Below are 19,790 nucleotides of genomic sequence, written 5' to 3'. Positions count from 1 at the left end.
GGATACAGGGGTAGGCCAGCAGCTGAAAGGCCTGGACTGCAGCCCCAGCCTTGGGGCTGCTTTGCTCCACGAGCTGTAAGGATGGCCTTGCCACTCCACTGCAGCCGTTCCCCCCACCTTTAAGAGATGAACAGTGTACCATGTGTTTCCGTCTGTGCTTCGAAAGTGTGCTTAAACAGAAGTGGGAAAGGCCTCTGTTCTCAGTGATGTGCGGCCTCAGCAGGAGGAGCCTTCAGCTTTGTGAACTGCTTGCCTCAAGCATCTAAACCTCCTTGTCTCCTAGGATTAGATGAGCATGTATTCCAACAGGCTGGTGTTTCAAATACTGTCTTATTTCTTCTTTTTTCCTTAGTATTTCCTTTTTTTTTTTTTTTTTTTACCTTTAGTTCTCCCCACCAAAGCAAAAAAGGTGTTGCTCCTACTCCTAGGTCCTTTTAGGCTACTGCTAGGTCACTTTAATTGTGTTTCCCTCTGACAAAGTAAAATACATGAAAGGTTCAGGTCACATGAAGTTTCCAAGTGCTATAAAATGCACCTGATGGGGCCTGGGTTTGAGCACTGACAACGTGAGTGGTGCTGTGCTAAGGCCTGTTTTGGCCTTTGTCCAGCTACTGCAGAAGTGTACACGCAGAACTTGAAGCTTTTGTCCGAACATGTCGTGTCTGTGTAAATGGATTGTTAACATGTGCTCAGGACAAAAACACGTTTACTAATTTATCTGGTGACACATGTCGTTTTCTGTAGTGGCTACCCTCCTGGTGCTGTGGGGAGCCTTATGTGGGGTGGATTGAGTTGAGCTAGCGGCTTGCCAGCAGCTGCAAGAACTGCAGGCTATGATCAGCTCACCCTGGCTTTAGGTTAGCCAGTGTGCCAGGAGCCAATTTAATTTGTTAACCCAGCAAAGAACAAAACACTAAATTATTTTCTTTTGGATTATTAAGGTTCATTGGCTCCGTGAAGGGTCTGAGGAGGTTGAGAGTGTCTTTGAAATTCCCCATCCAGTGTCCAGATTTGATCCTTCTCATTGTGACAGACGTTAGGTAGCCTAATCCCCTTGTACTTGCTTAATATTTGCTCACTGCTGTTCTGTTGCGTTCTGTAACCTTCTTGGTCATCTAGATCAAAGTGATTTAGAGAGAAGTATGCAGCCTGGCAATATGCTGTATTATTTTAGAGTGGGTAATTGCCATCTTTAAGGCCCATTTTATATAAAGGCATAATAAACATATTGAACCAGAGTTGAAAGTGCCGTAATGAGTGAGACTAGCATCATACATTAGCTCTCTGAAAGGGTAGATAACTGCAGGACAAGGGGAAATGGTTTTAAGTTGAGGGAGGGAAGATTTAGGTTGGATGTCAGGGGGAAATTCTTTATAGAGAGAGTGGTGAGGTGCTGGAACAGGCTGCCAGAGAGGTTGTGGATGCCCCGTCCCTGGAGGTGTTCAAGGCCAGATTGGATGGGGCCCTGGGCAGCCTGGTTTAGTATTAAATGGGGAGGTTGTTGGCCCTGCATGTGGCAGGGGGGTTGGAGATTCATGATCCTTGAGGTCCCTTCCAACCTGGGCCATTCTGTGATTCTGTGAAAACTTTAATAATGTCCACTGTAGCATGCTGATATTTACATGTGTGTATATGTGAGGCAGAGATTGAAAAAGGGAAAAGGTCTGCTTCTAGTTTGCAAGTAGCAGATGCTTATGATCGTGATGGCTCATACTTAATGATCTTTTCTTCCAGAGTGAAGCGTGCATATGTAACTGAATGGCTGCAACTTTCAGAAGTTGCTCTAAAAGTAATGCCTCCTATTTATTTTCATGGAAACTGCAAGAATTATAAAGTGCACAGTAACATGTTGGAGCTACAAAACACTATTTTTTCAATATAGTGACCAGTATTAGCCAAATGATGTAGATAAGCTGCATGAGTCACTCTTCATTCTGTGCTATGACAGCTGTGCGTGGCTGCCCAGAACGTGGCTTTTCTTTCATGTCACTGTTGCCACTGCTGAAATGCACCACCCACTTCACTGTGCTCACACCCACTATTTGGTCTCCATAATGTTCAGCAAGTGTCTATGAGTGCCAATAGATGCCGTTTTTTCCACATGGTGGAATTCAGTGACATCCTTTTGCTTCATACACTCTTCCATGTCAGACGCCGTTCTGTCGGACTGCCCCTCTGCCGCCATCTGTCACACAGCAACAGTGTGTAATGGGATACTGGTGGGAAGGTTCAGCATCTGCTGTACTACCACCACCATCCATCTCTGATGGCCAACATATTAAAATGGGAGGCATGACTTAGAGCAGCCCTCTTATATAATATAAGAGTTACTATATTGTGAACTGCTAATAGTAATAATAAAAGCCATCTAAGCTATGTATGTGAAGTGGTTTGGCGTACACTTTTCCTTCATGTTTCTTTTGGCTCCTAATCTTGGATCCTTTTTCCATATTTCATCAAATCTATTTGCCGTTCTGAACGTGTGTGGGCCACTGGATCATCCAGACAGAGGAACATTTACAGAAAGGTGTGAGCTCCAGAGTATTTCCTGATGTTGATTATTTAATGGTATCACTTGAATTGCAGTGGATTGATTCCTCCATTTTGGATTTGATAAATAGAACAGATTTCCTTTGTATGAAATATAACCAGCCAAAGACTGATGTAATAACACAGCCATTGTGGAAGTCCTTTCTTCAGTACTGGTGGTGTATATGGCATACGGTGACTTCAGGAGAACTCCTAAAACAGCTTTTGAATTAACAAGGCTGTAGAACAGTATCTTTGTGTCTGGTGACATTTTCAGACACTGTGTGTGCTTAAACTGTCCTGTGTACTTAGACGCAGGCAGGTCAGGTTTACTTATAAGTATACATGGAGTATTGCTCTGCAGCTTTGTCTTCCTGCCTCCAACTGCAGCTTTCTTGTTGACGCCTCTTGACTCATAAAAGGTTTTAATTTAATTAATTTTAAAGAATAGAATCAATTGAATCGATTCAATTTGTGTTTTACATCACAGTGCCAGTTGATGAAAATTGAATTGCATTTGCTTCATTGCTATTTGGCTTGCACTTGGGTTGCAGTAGTATTGCTGTCTGGTTGTAGAAGTCACCAGTTTGTGGCACTCAGATGAACTGGCTGTGTTGTCCTGTGAGCAAGTTTCTATGTTTCCCGATGGCTTTTGGTTCTCCTTTACTTGTGCCTGTCCAGTTGAGACAGAGAGGTGTGTGGTCCCTAATTTTTCATTCCCTGCCTTCTCAGCTAATGCATTTCTTCTTCTCTGTTAATCAAAGCACTGTTTAAAAAACTTTTACCCCCAGCTGCTTGCTGGGTGAAGTCTGTGGGAACAGATTAGTCAGGAAGTGGAAGAGTGATGTGCAGTAAATAGTATATCCTGCTAAAGACAGGCTTGTTTTTATTCCCTCCTTATGGTGTCTTATTATGTGGCACTTTATACCACTGTTCTTTATAGTATACTGTAAAACTGGTGAGACATTTCAGTACGTAAGACAATATTGTGCTTTTTTTTTTGCCATAGGCTTCTCAATAATCTTAACCTCAGAGTAAAATCAGGCTGTGAATGGCAGTACTTTCCTTGTGCCTCTGTTTGACTGGAAAGTTACGTTTCTGTCCTTTGTGTGTGCTCTGTATGTTGTTTTTTTTTTTAATGGTCATTGATCAGCACATAAAAGTCACGGGGAATGGGAATGTAATTACTGAGAAAGACAAATAGACAGTAGCAGCAGGTTGCATCAGAAACCTGGCCAGAATGTCTAATGACAGGGGAAAAACTGAAATAAAATTCTGGTGTGATGTGCAAGAATTGACAAGTAAAACTAATGATCCTTGAATTAAAAAAAAAAAAGGTTGAAGACTGTGCCAGTTAATGAAAAATCATGCTGAATCATTGTTGGAGCTTGGCTCCCTTTCTAGGATAGAATATTTATTTGGCAGAGGTGCACTGCATAATGTAGTGCAAAAGCTGCATGGAAACAAAATTAGCAAGCCAGTTCCTGAGGTTTCTTTCTGTGGATAGCAAGAAGACATCCCTTTTCAGTGAGCTGTGCTGGTGAACTGGTAATGGTGGAGCCTTCCGTTAGCATGGGACGTTCCTTGAGGTTCTCCTGCTTCTTACAGGGCTCTGTGAGGAACAGTAGCAAGGCTGGGAACCTTGTTTTTCCCTATTAGTGACATTGCTCTGACTTTTTCTAAACCTTCCATGGGCTGTTCTCACAGTCCTTGACCTACCATTGGAATCACATTAGACTTCGTATTCTAGAGCAGAGCTAGTCCCTGAAGGAAACACGATATTGACGCCATATCATTGGGGTCATCTTGTACCCCTTCTTTTTTCCTGCTTCCCTGACCCCCCAAGCAAGGTGGAAGTGCACAAGGGCTGGGGGAGACTGGAAGGAGCAAAAGAGAAAGTGCTGATATGGCCAGGAGGGAAGGCTGCTCAGCAGGTGGTGAATTGCTCATCTACTCCTCATCTTGCACACAGTTCTGGGAGCCCTGGCTTTGGCTGCTAGCAGCCTGATTTGCAATTATATAAAGTTAGCATATCTCTTTGCAATCTAGGATGTATCACAGTGTGGTCTTGTTGCATTTTCCAAGAGAGAAGGACTATTTCTCTTTCCTCGTCTAGTGGTACCACAACTGGACTGTCTTCCTTACCCTAGCAGGTGATCAACCTCTGTATTTTGAAAAGTGTGAGGTTTGCCTGGTTTTCCTGTCCTTATGTGATGTATAAAAATATACTCAGGACAGTATTGCTTCATGCTAAGGGTCGCGTGGTGGCATATCAGTTTTAAGTGCATATATCAGAATGCGTACACGCAACAGCTGTTTCTTGCAAGTGACACAGTCTTCTTTGCCTTTCTTCCCTTATCAGATATAAGAAACATTTCTATCTAAACATGGGTGAAACAGAGCAGAGGCCAACAGCAGGATCCCGGTTAGGAGCTCAGGAGAACGCTGGGATCAGTACCTTGGAGCATGGACAGAAACCACCTCTGACACCTCCAGGAAAACTCATCTCCATCAAAATTCAGATGCTGGATGACACGCAAGAAACTTTTGAAGTTCCGGTAAGGATCTGAGGGTTGGATGGCTGAGGATTGTTGAAACATTTCTCAAAATACATGGTTTAAAACCAGTTCTCTTTTTATTTCTGCTCTGCAATTTTTTGGTTAGTGGATTTGTGTTGCAGAGAAACTGGCGTGTATGATGATGCAACAGAATAACATTAAACAGTTAAGTGAATTGTAAATTACAGTTAGTATTTGGTTTCTGCTTGAACAGCTTCAAAGGAAGTGACTGTCTTTTGGTGTTTTTTTTCTCTCTTCACGTATTACATCACTGGCTTCCCCTACTTTCTGAATACTTGATGTATTTCCTTGCTGTTCTTGTGCTCTTGATCTAATAAACTATAACACTAGATGACTTTTATTTTCCAGCCCTCTGGCAATTACTTACAGTGGTAACTTGAAATCATCAAAATTATCACCAATTTATCAGTCATACAGGCACCAAGTGCTCATACGTGCAGTGAGGGCTGGGAAAGAATCAAAGCTACCTCATCTAAAGTTTCTCTCTGCGGTCACTGCACGCTGATGTTAATCTAGGTTTGTACTTGCCAAGTGCGCAGTTACTACTACTTTTCTGTGTGTGTTTGTGATCAGAGGAATTAGTTTGAATTAATTTTGATACAGTAACACAGTAACAGGGATGTTTTATGCTATCTGTTAGCAACCATTAATGACTTTAACATGCTGCACTCAGGTGTTTAACATGGTAAGACTGTTGAACACCGCTGCTGTTATGAAAGAGTACTGGAATGTATGTGTTCCAAAGTTCTCGACATTCAGTGAATAGGAAACTGGAAACCTGAGTTCAAATTTCATCCTTTGTTACGTGCGTTTTATGTTGCCATAGTAACCTCCATGCTTTCTTTGGCTCAGTTTTCCCTTTTGTGAAATGGGGGGTAACCAGCGAGATGTGTAGAGCTCACATGCATACTGCTGTATAAAATTGCTTATGCTCACTGGTGAAATATTATCCCTGTATTAAAGTTGAAAGAGTTACGATTAGGAAAATCCACATAAAAATTAAGTGTTCCTTGTTTGTAAGGTGTTTTGTGGGTGTGTACATGCACGTGCCTCTTGGGCTGCTCTCTGCTGCTGTTTGTGAGTTGACTGGAACTGCATGGGCAGTCTTAGAATTTCTTGCAGTAGAAAGAGAACTGTCCAGACACGTATTTGTAAACAGCATTGTCACAAATTGAAAGAGTCATCCTGTATAGCAGCTTGATATGGTTTTGCACCCTTCAGAATGCCTGCTGCGTATCTGCAGTGAGCAGAATAAAATCAGTGGTTTTGGAGTACAAACTGCTGTTCAAAAATACAGCTCTAGTTTAAAATACCACATTCTGATGAGAATTTTGCTGCATATTGTATGTAGTACAAATTCGCAGAAATGGCAGATGAGAGGTGATGATTTTATTTCCTAGCTGTTAAAAGCTTTCAAAAACTCTTGGGAAATAACACAATTAATTAAAGTTTATAATGCTCTTTAACAAACATTTAGTAGGAGCTATTTTCAGATCAAATCCCATTCATTAAATTGTATAGAAGCAGGCTTGAGTAACAGGTGGCTGCAGTACAGCTGTGTAACTCTAGCTTTGCTTCTAGCAGTTTGAGAAAACATTTTTTTCCACCTTCAGTATTAGAAGACTCCCAGATTTCTTTCTGTTTATAAACATAAGTGGCTTCTGGAAGACCTAGGTTGGAACAACCATTCAGATCACTTCAGTGTGAATATTTCCTCAGGCATTTACTTCATAACTACGTCCATTCAATGAGAGCCCAATGGGTTTTAAAATCAGAACTAATGAAATATACAGAATATTTGGAGCAGATTCCTGAAGCTTTTTGTCTCCAAGTTATGCGTAGCCAAATGGAACTATAAACATGATTTTCAGTCTACTTTAAAAGGCATTGATTTTTTAGTCCCATCTCAAAGAAGGGGATTTTTTTTCCAATGCATACAAATTGTTTATTCACGTAGAAAAAGCATACTTTTTTTTTGTTACCAGATTGGTGCAGTATACAGAGAAAAAAGAAAGTGATGCCATTTCAACAGAATATTTTAGGAGCAGCAAGTATGGCTGTGGCAGGAGATGTTAAACGTATATATCTGAGCACATCTGTGTATTTGCTTTTTGCACTACTGGGGGTCTGAGCTGCTTTTTCTGAAACTTCAGCTCCTGGCTAAACCTTCCAAATACAGTATGAGGATAAACCGATCAGCTGTTGTGTTTCTCACAGCTTCAGGAGTTTTGCTGGATGTTATTTTCTCTGTTAGCAAGTAGGCCAAACTTCGATTGGTTTTGTGGCTGCTTACTCTCTGCTTTGTAGGAAGATATGAATTTTGTTATGCCACTTTACTGTTTGCTTGTGAACTCTGTAAAAATAGAAACCAACAGTGGTGCTTCTCCTTCCTGACCTCTGAGACAGAAGTAAAATAATTGGGACTATCCATCTGCCCAGTCCTCCTTCCTTGCTACTCCTAGAATTTCTGCTGTTGTATCATCAGCCTACCCATTAGTTAAAACTGGAACAGAGTCTTAGTCCATGTGATCTTTTTCATGTCTTGTTTTATGGGTTATGTGTTTTAATTATCTTCCAGTGGACGAAATTAAATCCCATTGCACTTAGGCAATACCTTTCCTCTCACCATATGCAAATAACCTATGTTATTAGAGCAAAATCTTTGAGAGTTGTCTGCTCTGTGTATAACAGCAGAAAAGCATGACCTACTTCCATGCCTCTCACCAGTGCTGCTGGTTAAAAGTGAAGTAGCTACTGTTGTTTCACCTTCACCGCGGAGAAGTGTTGACCAGCTTCTGTGTTGTGGTGCTATCTCATTATACCATGTCCAGCACGTATCAGTATGGGCCTGTAAATCTGTCCTGAACTCTCAGACAGGAGCTGCCTTCAGCTGCAGTAATAGGTGGTCAGTGCCTGAAAATCAGGCCTCTTGCTCAAGGCTAATGCCCACACAGTGCTTGGAGCGGTTGGCCACGGTGGTGGCTCTATGAATGGACTGCATGCAAATGTGTAATCAATTTCTGTTTCTTTTTTCTTTTCTGTTCTTCTTTTTTTGCTTTTAAGCATGCCTTCTGATCAGGCTATGTTTGCTGAAAAATTAAGAAATTAGTTAGGCATGTTAACTGGAGGTGCACAGAGGTCCAAAATTCAGCTGATGATTGGTTGAGTTATGACCATCTGATGGAATGAGCAATTGCAGTCCTTTTTGTCACTGTGTGAGCAGACAACAGCTTTCACCAAAATGACTAACGTGAAGGAAGAAGAACATTTGTTCACATTTGTACACATAACGATAATCCTATCTAGGTAGATCTAGGGCATTTTTTGAAAGGTTAACACTTCAACTGTATGGCTTATGAAATGCAACAAACAGAGGTTTTGTGTTATACAAGAGATGTAGGAACGTACAGTTCTGCTTTTATTGTGTTCAGTTTCATATCTAGTTAATTTGAAGAGAATGGGGTTGATTTTATTAAAACAGCAAGAATAATGTCTTTTCCTATATTTTTTTTTAACCTGGTCTCTCCTGTAGGTTCAAACCAGTTTGTATAATAAGAAGTTAAGTTTTAAAGGACAGCAAAAATAGCTGATGGTTGTATTTACTGAAGGTCATTCCAGAAAAAAAACCCAAAAACCAACACCTTAATGTTTATGCCACTATGAAATTTATATTATTTCTTGCACTGAAGCGTTAATAAAAATAAACAGAATCTGCTTGAAAACTACTCCTAAGCAGAAAGAATCAGTGCTGTTCCTTTCCAGGTGATGCTGAAGGCGTTACCGATTCTCATGTGAAGCTGCTGTATGAGTCAGTGACTCAGACCAGGTGTAACCATGACTGATGTGATGCCTGTCACCGGTCGTATCAGAGTCCGGGAGTGAACGGTGCTGATTTGACTGGAATGATGCTATTGGTGCTAAACAGAAAGTCAGGGCTGTTTTTTTCCCTTTAGCATCAAAGGTGAGATCAAAGTATATCACAGGAGGTGATGCTTCTTCTCTCAGTAAAGCTCTGGTCTCTTTAATCAAAAGCAAACCACACTCCTCTTTATTGTGTCTAAAAGAAAATAGTTGCTTCCTTGTTGTGGCTGTCTTTTGGAAAGACCAGAACATGCTTGCCTGTCAGATTACCGCAGTTTATTAAACATCTGTTTTCTGTCTCATGTAAACTGTCTTTTCCTCAGAATGTGTTCAAGCTTAGCGAAATACGCTGGCTTGAAAAATGTCATTCACTTTGAGGGATTAACACCTGGTTTATTAAGCGAAAGGAGTCTCTTAATAGAAAGCGGGGTGAGGGTATAATCCTTAGTAAACATCAGCTGTAAACATTTCGTTTCTATTTGCTTTCTCAGAAGAAGAGAAAGACTTCTTTTAGAAGATCTGAGAATAAAGACCCAAACGGTCTTGGTCTACAAGTATTTATCTGCCACTGGAGATCAGATGTGTGTTGGCAGGGAATTTCATTGCCTCATGCTTAGACTTCTGAAGAAAAAAAAAGACCTCATAATCCTGCTTGGGCTGTATTTCTTAAGGCTCGTGGTCTGGCATGGGGATTTTGGTTGGTTGGTTTTGTTTGTTTGTGCAGCCATATAAAGGTGGCTCATATTCCCTTTGTGGGGAAAGTACCTTCTATTAAGGGTACTGCCAGCTAACTTCAGGCTGGTGTAAGTATGTCAGGAGAAGCTTCATATTGAAAGCTCTCAATACTTAACAGCAAACATTACGTGTGCTGTCTTAAAATTTGTACAGACATCGTGTTACTCTATTAAGAAATTTCAGCTACATTTTATAAATGCATACGTTATTTTCCATAACATTTATGGGCTGTGCTAATTGTTCTGTCCTAGATATTTACCCTCTCCTCAATACACATATTATATCCATTAAAGTATCTCAGAATAAAACAACGATTTCCAAAGGACGTCAGACAATAAGGCAGTGCAGAAACGTGAAACAGTGTTTTATGCTTTCTTAGGCAGCTCCAACTGTTATATGAACTGCATTTTTTTCCAGCTTAGGAAATGAACAGCAGGTCAGTTGTCAGTTATTCATCACCCTGAGACTTTCTTTTCTTCACATGACTGAAATTATTTGGCTATCACTGTCAGACTATTTGCAGTGGAAATCAAGCATTTAAACATTAACTGATTGTCACACCAACCCCACTGGATGTTCTGAAATTGTAAGGAAAGCATTTTTTTTTCTAATTCTGAAACACATCAGTTACGTTTTTCACAGAAGAGTATTAAGGAACATCCAGTAAACTGATGTTTTTTTTTTTTCTCAAAAGATGATTAGAATGTCAGGAAAGGCAGGAATGAGGTGAGGATTGTCTGGATGAGGAGCTACGAGAGATATGTTAGAAGCTTTTGGTAGCAATGGTAATGGGGGGGACAGCAGGACTGGATGATCTTGGAGGTACTTTCCAACCTTGTGATTCTATGATTCTATGAATTTGTGGTTACTTGTGGTAATAATTTATGTGCTTTTGAAAATAGGAAATTATTTGGAAGTGAAATTCTATAAACTGAAGAAGCAGACTGTTTTAAAATGCTGGTTTTGGTTTTTTTTTTTTTTGAAATGTTTGTTTTTCATAGTTTGCTGGTTTGATTGTTACAGTATTCTGTAGAATGAACACAATGAGTGGAAATGTAATTGTAATTGCTAACGAATCCAGTGCATTTTCAGACTGAGTGGGTCGCCACTGAAGTGTAGAGACCGATGCAGCAGAGTCCTTATAGCTCTCTACAATTACCTGAGAAGAGGTTATGGCAAAGTAGGGGTTGGCCTCTTCTCCCACATAGCTAGCAATAGAACTAGACGGAATGACCTCAAGTTGCACCAGGGGAGATTCAGGTTGGATATTAGGAAAAATTTCATCTCCAAAAGAGTGGTCAGGTGCTGGAATGGGCTGCCCAGGGAGGTGATGGAGTCACTGTCCCTGGAGATGATCAAGAAACATTTACATGTTGTACTAAGGGACATGGTTTAGTGGGGAAATACTGGTGGTAGGTGGATGGTTGGACTGGATGATCTTGGAGGTCTTTTTCAACCTTGGTTGATTGGTGATTCTATGATTCTTTGATTTCCTGCTCAAGATGTATTGGGAGGGATGTTTTAACCTGGGTCAGAAGAAGGAGGGGAGCTGAGCTGTTGTCTGTTTCCTTCTTCCCCTCTGAGAGTGAGAGTTGTCTGTTCTGGCTTTAAAGATTTTAAAACTTGATGTCAGACTCTCAACTAATCACTCACTGCTTCCTAGTTAAGGGTGAAAACATAGTACCTTCAACAGGCTGTTCATCATCCCTGACTCAGATTCGTGTTTTAGGACAAGATTAATTGCTCCCTGGAGTTGCTTGTATATCCCTGTAAGGGGAGCATAGGGCAATAGCTTGATGTTCATTTATCATCTAGGCACCTAAGTTGTTGCACACCTTCCTTTGTTTCCTTTTAGCCCCTATCCATGCGAAGTGGTGAGTCTTTGTATCTGGTAGGTGGCCAGCTGTGCTGGTGGATAGGTAATACCTGCCATAGTGCTGCTTTTCTCTCTCCTGGTTGTAACAGGGAAGCTGCAAAGCAAAGCATGCTTTGGAGGAATGATGCATTACTGCTGTGCTGCGGTGGTGAAAATGCATGCCATCATTAATTCACTTAAGCCCATTCTTTGCTTGAAAAGGTGGTCGAGCTTAGGTTATTTTCCTTAAGCTTTGTATGAAAAGCAGTTGTCTTTGCTTCTAGCCATACGCTCTGCAAGGACAATGTAAATGAGCTAGATAAGCTTTGGGTGAAAATAGCTGCCTTCCCCCTTCCCTCCTCCCCACCTCTCCCCTGAGCATGATTGTTTAAATAGCCGTGTTGTCTGCAGCTCAGGAATGGCAGTGTAAGGATGATGCTCAGCAAGAGTACGATCTCATGTTAGGCTTCAGGCATTTCAAAGCACACCCAGCTTATGCTCTTGCACTAAAACTTGAGCAAAAGATCAAGGAACTTGGGATCAGATGTGAAGCATCACTGGTATGTGATTATATCACGCAGCTCGATGAATGGCCATTCAGAGCACTGAATTTGAATAACTTGGATTTCAGGTAAAAGCAAATCTCCCTGTAACTTATTCTCTCGCCTGTTTGAGAGATGAAGGCGCTTTTATTGCAGAATCCCTTTTCAGTTGCTGTCTTCCATTATTTTGAACAGAGTGGAAAGCAGTTTGTATAAACAAAGGCTAGAGCAATGCAGAATAAAATAGTAGCAAAATTTTATAAATTGTCCATTCTTTCCCTTTTAATGCATTGTCTGTTGGATATTGTCACGTGTTAACAATTTTTGCCTGATGATAACACAGGCTGTTGAAGTGCCTCTCTCCAGGTTTATTTGTCTGCTCTTGGTTCTTTGCTCTGCATGCAGTCTTTCTGTGCCATTTGGCTTGGGATATTTGTCTTTGGGCTTTATGCCCATGTGATCATCAGGCTTCATCCTGTGCTTTTTTTTTCTCAGACCTCAGCTCTGCCACAAACTCTCTCTAGCTCCCTATGTCTGCAGGATGCCTGGGCTGCTGAGCTGATGGAGCCGCAGCCTCAGCAGCTGCTGGAGATGGCGTTGACCCGTCTCTCTGCTGCACTGGCAGAGATGCTTGTCTGGCCCTGTGCTAAAGCAGCTCACAGGGCCAATCCTGCTTAAAAAGCTTCATTTCCATCAGCTTAGCTGGAACCAGCAGCTTACTACAAGATGAGGTTGATGCTTGTGTTGGTACAACAGAGGGGAGGAAAGGTGCAAGATTGTCCTGGCAGGGCTTCAGATTTGAGCGAAGCTGCTGTAGTCATACAAAGCTGCAAAGATGAAAGAGAGAACAAGTGTGCTATGGGACTCCAACCATTACAATGCATAAATATCTGACTTTACATTGGTTTGCATTCTAGTGCTTCATTGCTTGGCACTTAAACATACCTTTTATTGCTTATCCTCCTTGTCTTCTTTGCCTTTCTGCAGCTTCTTTGCAACTGGTGGTTCAATTGCTTGTTAGTGATATTCACCAGACTAATGGGAGATAGCAGTGCAGAAAAATTTTTGAGTCCTGAGCATATCTCCTTCTAGGTCTTCAACCACCTTCATTGTGACAGTGACTTCCTTCACAGAATCACAGAATTGTAGGGGTTGGAAGGGACCTCCAGAGATCATCGAGTCCAACCCCCCTGCCAAAGCAGGTTCCCTACAGCAGGTCGCACAGGTAGGCATCCAGGCAGGTCTTGAACATCTCCAGAGAAGGAGACTCCACCACCTCCCTGGGCAGCCTGTTCCAGTGCTCCGTAGTGCAGTGTCAGGATGCTGTTACTACAAATCACATGTTAGGCTCTTTGGGGGAGCAAGAATCCATCACTTTAGATCTGCACAAAACTAAAGAATTTCTCTGTATTTCTCTGATAATTAAATTCTCATCCACATTCATCTGCAAGACGAATCTGATACTCTCTGAAGGGGTTCCAACCAGTTTCCAGGTTTAAAAAACTTTAGAAGGCTTAGTAGTAGGCTGCTTAGCTGTCAACTTGTCTCCATTGCTCCAATGGGATGCCTTGACAAGGCTGTGATTACAGCACGTACACACAATTAAATATTGCTTTTTACATGACAGTGCATAAATCACATAAAATGCATGGCTGGAGATGTCTGCCAAGGTCTTTGTAGCTATCTGAATAAGGCTAGTGTGTTAAAGTCGTTCCTGGATAAATACGTCAATTTTGAATAAAAAGTGATGCATGAGACACACGTGAAATGCCTGATAACAAATATAAACAGCAGCAGCAGAAGTAGATTACAATATCTCCCTTTCTTATTCACATCCCTTAAAAAGAGGCTTTAACTGATAGAAATTGCACAAACATAACACTTCCAGAGTATAAATAGCAAATTGTGAATTATGACTTAGTGCCAATTTGCTTTTTGATGGCCTGTTGGCAGATGCAAATATTCTCATGGGATCACAGAATCACCAAGATGGGGAAAGACCTCTGAGATCATCCAGACCCAATTGTCCACTTACCACCAGCATTTCCCCACTAAACCATGTCCCTCAGTACAACATCTCAGTATTTCTTGAACACCGCTGGGGACGATGATTCCACCACCTCCCTGGGCAGCCTGTTCCAGTGCCTGACCATTCTTTGGGAGAAGAAATTTTTCCTAATATCCAACCTGAATCTCCCCTGGCAGAACGTGAGGCCATTCCCTCTCATCCTATCACTAGTTATGTGGGAGAAGAGGCCAATCCCACCTTGCCACAACTTCCTTCAGATAATTGTAGAGAACAGTCGGGTCTCCCCTGAGCCTCCTCCAAACTAAACGTTCTCAGTTCCCTCAGCTGCTCCTCATAAGGTTTGTGCAGGCCTCTCACCAGCTTTGCTGCCCTTCTCTGGACACGCTTGAGGGCCTCATTTCTTTCTTGTAGTGAAGTGCTCAAAACTGGACGTATAACTGAAAGTGTGGCCTCTCCAGTGCTGAGTACAGAGAGGCAATCACCTCCCTGCTGCTGCTGGCAACACTATTTCTGATACAAGCTAGGATGCCCTTTGATTTTTTGGATGTTCATGGGCAAGATATTCATGCAATACACAGCAGTAGGCAGTTTTTCTCCTTACTTTTTCACTGCTACCTTCTCACCTAGTTTTCTGATTGATCCTGGAGTCCTTTCTTCTTTTGATCTTCAATTTGCTTTCCTTTTATAAGTCCGGTGCTGCTCTCATGCTATAATACCTTCATGTGGTTCTCAATGAGCTTATTTGAAATAATCTCCATCTGGTAGATGGTGGACAGTATTTGTGTTTGGATGCTGTGTAGTTTTCAGAAGCTTGTTCTTCATGAATAAAGGGGACATCTTTTGCTTTTAAAGGACTCTTGGTATTTTAGTGTTTTGTTACACATTGATGCTTGGTTTTATTCCCTTCTGTCCTCCAACTGCCATCTCATCTAACCCTTGTTAGATGAAATGTTCATAAATGAGATGTTTTAAGCTTGCTTCTGTTCTAGAGTTTGTCAAACCATTCAGGTTTTTAATTTTTTACTTCATGTCAAAGGATTATTTTGTGTTCATGTCCCTTGAAAGTCTATGGAAACTTCTAAAACTGAAATTCAAGATGATTGGAATAGCACATTTAGCTTGGTAATCCTGGCAGTCTGAAGAAGAGCAAGGTAGAAACATCAGGCTGCAGGAAAGCAGGATTTGTGAGCAGGGGGAGACTTCATAGTTGTAGCTGCTTAAAAAAGTCAACAACAGCAAAAAAACCAACCAACAACAATGCTGAAAATGCCATGAAATTCTTCTAGAGTTACACCTGATGTGGAACAAGTGGATTTTCAAACTTTTTGAATGAAGTCAAACTGGATTGCTGTTAATAGTAAAACAGAGCTGAGAGAGGATAGTCTTGTTTCACTTAACATAAACTGAGTCTTGCATTGCTGTTCCTTTTTGTGTCTGTTTCATGAAATAAATAACTTTGAACAGATACATACCTTTCAGAAGAAAGGTCACCTCTCTGCAGAGCATTTCCAATCTGTACTACTTACATTTCGTTACAGGGAAGATCACATATACACAGTTTAGCCAGGAGAAGTGGAAAAGGTTACAGAGGAAACAGTTCAGCATTTTCCTGGGCCGAGGGAATGACCCTTTGATGGGTCAGGTAACACCTTTGCTGTACTGAACTGCCTTAGTTCCTAAATAGATGTGGCTGTGTTTTAAACATAAATGTGATGTCATTTGGAAAATGAGAAGGGCTTATTTCACAGTCAGAGATCTCTTGGAATATGGACTCAGAAGATTTCATCACATCTCCTACAAAAAAAGAAAAAAAAAGGCAATCAACTAAGTATATGATGTATTTGAACCTGTAAAAATGTTTGAAAAAGACTGAGATTATAGAAAAGTTGAACAGCAAAATTATGGCAGATTAACGTGTAGTGCAAAGAGTTTCTTCAGAACTAAATGGTTGTATTTATTTTGATTTATTTTTTATTTTTCCCACTCTGCACTTTTAATGTAGGATGGAATTTCTCACGATAGTGAAAGGCAATCCTCTTTTATGGTTAATGTTTTTCTAAACCCACAGCCTCAGTGCGCCCACAGAGCACAGTATTGTGTAGATGAGCACTGATGAAACAATGTTCTCATACTTTGGTTCTAGTGAGTGTTGTTGTAATGCTCATTTTGTCACCCTGTTGGTTTATGCAGTTTGTTATGTGCTGCACATCTGCAAAGTTGGTAGAATAAGGTTTGTGTCTGTGTGGCTGAGCTGATGCTTACTTTCAGACTCTGCATAAACAAAGCCTTAAAATGTGCTGCCCATCTGCCATTGCGTCATTTAACACTAATAAATGGGCTGGTACACACACAGGTGTTTCTTCATTGTGACATTGACTTCTTACAAACATCTGTGAACCTTTGGGCTGGGTTATTGTTTTCAACTTCTCACATTGATATTTATCATGGGAACACAGGAACGTGCCTTTTTAGTCTTCAGGAGGAGGCTCGGGGGAGACATTATTGCTCTCTACAGTAACATGAAAGGAGGCTGTGGCAAGGTGGGAGTCAGCTTCTTCTCCCACATGACAGTGATAGGACAAAAGGGAATGGCCTCACGTTGTGACAGGGGAGGTTCAAGTTGGATGTTAAGAAGAATTTCTTCTCTGAAAGAGTGGAGAGGCATTGGAACAGGCTACACAGGGAGGTGCTGGAGTCACCATCCCTGTAAGCGTTGAAGGAAAGGGTGGATGTAGCATGTAAGTACGTGGCTAGTGGGCAATACTGGTGGTAGGTGGATGGTTGGACTAAATGGTCTTAGAGGTCTTTTGCAACCTTAGTGAGTCTATGATGGTATGACTTTACAGTAAGAAAGAAAAAAAACAACAAACAGAGCTTGAGACGTCACTAGAATTTTACTGAGGGTTAAACTGAAAATTAACACCTTCAGCACTCTTAAGAAGTTCATTAATTCACCGGCAAAGGCCCCTTTGATGAAATGGCGCTTGTCAGTCTGACTATAAAGTAGTATGAAAGGACTAAATAAGTAACTTAAAGTAATACTTTTGATTCGGTTCATGTCTTATCATGTTAACATTTAAATTTTCCATTTCTGATGAGGAGATGCTTGTGTTGGGTTTGCCTGCCTAGTTTGACAGTGAATTGTGGTCATTCAAGGAGATTAATTTATGCCCCACACCCGCAAACATCTGAACACTACCTACAGGAAATTTATTTGTCCTTGACAGATATTAGATCCATTTGTTGGTATTTCTTAGGTGAACAGAAGTCACCAGTGGCTTTGGCTTTCATGTTTCATGTCACTTTCTTTCACCTGCTCTAAACTCATCCGTTTGTTTCCTTAATCTCTGTTTTGTAAGGTTTGAGCTGTCCCACTTAAATTACATCACAGAAAAGAAGCCAGTTGTTATTATTGGGAATGATTGTGTTTTGGTGAATAATAATCTCTTCAGTCACTGTATGAGTAGCAAATTGATTTGTGAAGAAGATGAGTCTGTTTGTAGGAGGGTAAGTCTGCTTGGTGATTGCTGCAAAGGTGCGATGCAAGAACGAGGGGAGAGTTGGGTGAATAGAGCATCTTCAGAAACCAAATAAATAGGTACATTTGTAAAAATGCAGCTTTCAAGATTTATTTATTTTTCCATGTATTTGATGCACTGGTGATCTAATGCATCCACGCCTTAAACAGCACAGCATGACACAGTCCCTTCAAGGAGAAGCACTACAAAGCAGCAGTAACTGCACAGTGCAGTGAAGTGCCAGACCTAGAGGAGGGATCCCTTCCTCATTCCCATGTTAAGTTGCCTCCTATCAAATACTTAGGCACAGCAGAGACTTAATGAGAGTTAGCTCTTAAAAATTGCTGCTAATTGCAAGTCTGTTATGTTAGTGTAATTAATTTGAACTGAAAACTGTAGCTAAGATACTGTTAAGGCACAGTTGTTTATATAGCTATATAGTTGCATGTGCAGTCATAGCATAACTTCCTGTGCCACACGTGCAATGGCAGAAAGAGAGTGACTGGCTGATTTTATTTCTGGCAGATTCAATATAGATATCAGAAGAAAAATATTTTACGAATTACAGTGTTTAAACTTACACTAAAGGGGAAAAAAAAAAAAAAAAAAGACTGCAATAAAAATGCCCCAAACAACCAAATCATAGAATCAAAGAATGGTTTGGTTTGGAAGGCATCTTTAAGATCATATAGTTCCAATCCCCCTGCTACAGGCAGGGATGCCTCTCTCTAGACCAGGTTGCTCACAGCCCCATCCAGCCTGGCCTTGAATGCTTCCAGGGAGGGGGCATCCACAGCCTCTCTGGGCAACCTGTTCCAGTGTCTCACTATCCTCACAGTAAAGAATTTCTCCCTAATATCTAGACTAAACCTACCCTCTTCCAGTTTAAAGCCATTTCCTCTCAACCTGTTGTTACCTGTCTTTATAAAAAGTCCCTCCTCAGCTTTCCTGTGGGCCCCTTTCAAGTGCTGGAAGGCCACTATAAAGTCCCATGGAGCCTTCTCTGCTTCAGGCTGAAAAGCCCCAGCTCTCAGCCTGTCCTCATAGAGGAGGTGCTCCAGACCTCTGATCAGCTTCATGGCTCTCCTCTGGATCCTCTCTAGCAACTCCATGTCCTTCTTGTATTGAGGGCCCCAGACCTGGATGCAGAGATAGAAAAACAAACCCAGGCTTCTAGAGAAAAGAACGGTAGTTTGGATGTATTTTGATTTTTTTTTGGATCTGCTTGTTAGAAAGGCAGTGCAATGTTTTGAGTTGTCAGGATATGGGATTTTGTCCCTAACCAGGGTCTGTCTGTCCCATGTGACTAGAGGGAGTTTGTCTGCTGCTTGACTTCACTTCTGCACACTGCCTTTCTCTGCTGCTCCAATTTTTGTACAGGAGCCCTATGACTTTCTTAGCCCATTTAGCCTATTGCATAGTTCAGCTTCTTATTTCCTAGACTCCTGCCCTCTTTCAGCTCTTCTAGGGCAGAGCTGCCATGTATATGATGCCGTGGTGTGGTGAGTGCTGACCAGCTGTCTTCTCCAGATGGGCAGGGAGGGTGGCAAAAGCAGCTGAAGCATGCTTTCCAGCATCCAGCTGAGCTGACCGAAAAGGTAGTTCCAAATTACCAGAAAGATAAGCTTCTTGCTGCATTGGCAGCAGAAATTCCAGTCCTGACTAATTTGTGGGCCACCACAATAAAAGCAGAATTGGTGAGGCCAGCCCTGCTTCTTCTCTGCTTTCATTTTCAGTTTCTCAGTGAAGCAGTGTTTGAGATAGAGGTGTTGAAAGGGGATGTTCGTGTTTAAAACCACCTTGGGTTTTCTTGTGTTCACTATTAGAGAGTGGAAAATATTCTCTTGTTGGTGCAAGAAAGCTTCTATTGAGCCAAGGTTGAGCTAAGTATAATGAGAAATCGAGAAAAGTTGTTAAGTAGCTTGAAAGTTGTTCAGTTTGCATGAGCTTCTATCATGTGAGCCTTTGTCTTGGGTAGAAATGGTTAGCTTGAAGGTTAAGATGAAGGAGGTGACTTCTGATCATCCAAAGAGTGAAGGCTGTGTTGTATCCTCGTTCCTGCTCCTTTTGCATATGGTTCTTTCATCCATTTAATCTGTGCTAGTAAAGAAAGAGGGCTGTTTGAAGAAGGCACTGTGGAGC

The 19,790-nt window shown here is 41.4% G+C and overlaps 1 protein-coding gene across 10 annotated transcripts in view; it reads left to right on the top strand.

The window, feature by feature from the left end:
• The window catches only part of FARP1 (FERM, ARH/RhoGEF and pleckstrin domain protein 1), a 205,165-nt gene that overhangs the window by 35,086 nt on the left and 150,289 nt on the right, over positions 1-19,790 (top strand). For all 10 annotated transcript variants that reach the window (XM_048933180.1, XM_048933177.1, XM_048933176.1 and 7 more), the window contains exon 2: positions 4,892-5,087. In XM_048933180.1, the coding sequence (XP_048789137.1) occupies positions 4,917-5,087 (171 nt within the window). In that variant the 5' untranslated portion in view covers positions 4,892-4,916. The remainder of the gene's footprint in view (positions 1-4,891; positions 5,088-19,790) is intronic.

Source organism: Lagopus muta, chromosome 1, assembly GCF_023343835.1.
Source record: "Lagopus muta isolate bLagMut1 chromosome 1, bLagMut1 primary, whole genome shotgun sequence".
NCBI lineage: Eukaryota > Metazoa > Chordata > Aves > Galliformes > Phasianidae > Lagopus > Lagopus muta.
Note: the sequence above shows the minus strand (reverse complement) of the source record. Positions and strands in the feature narration are given on the sequence as shown.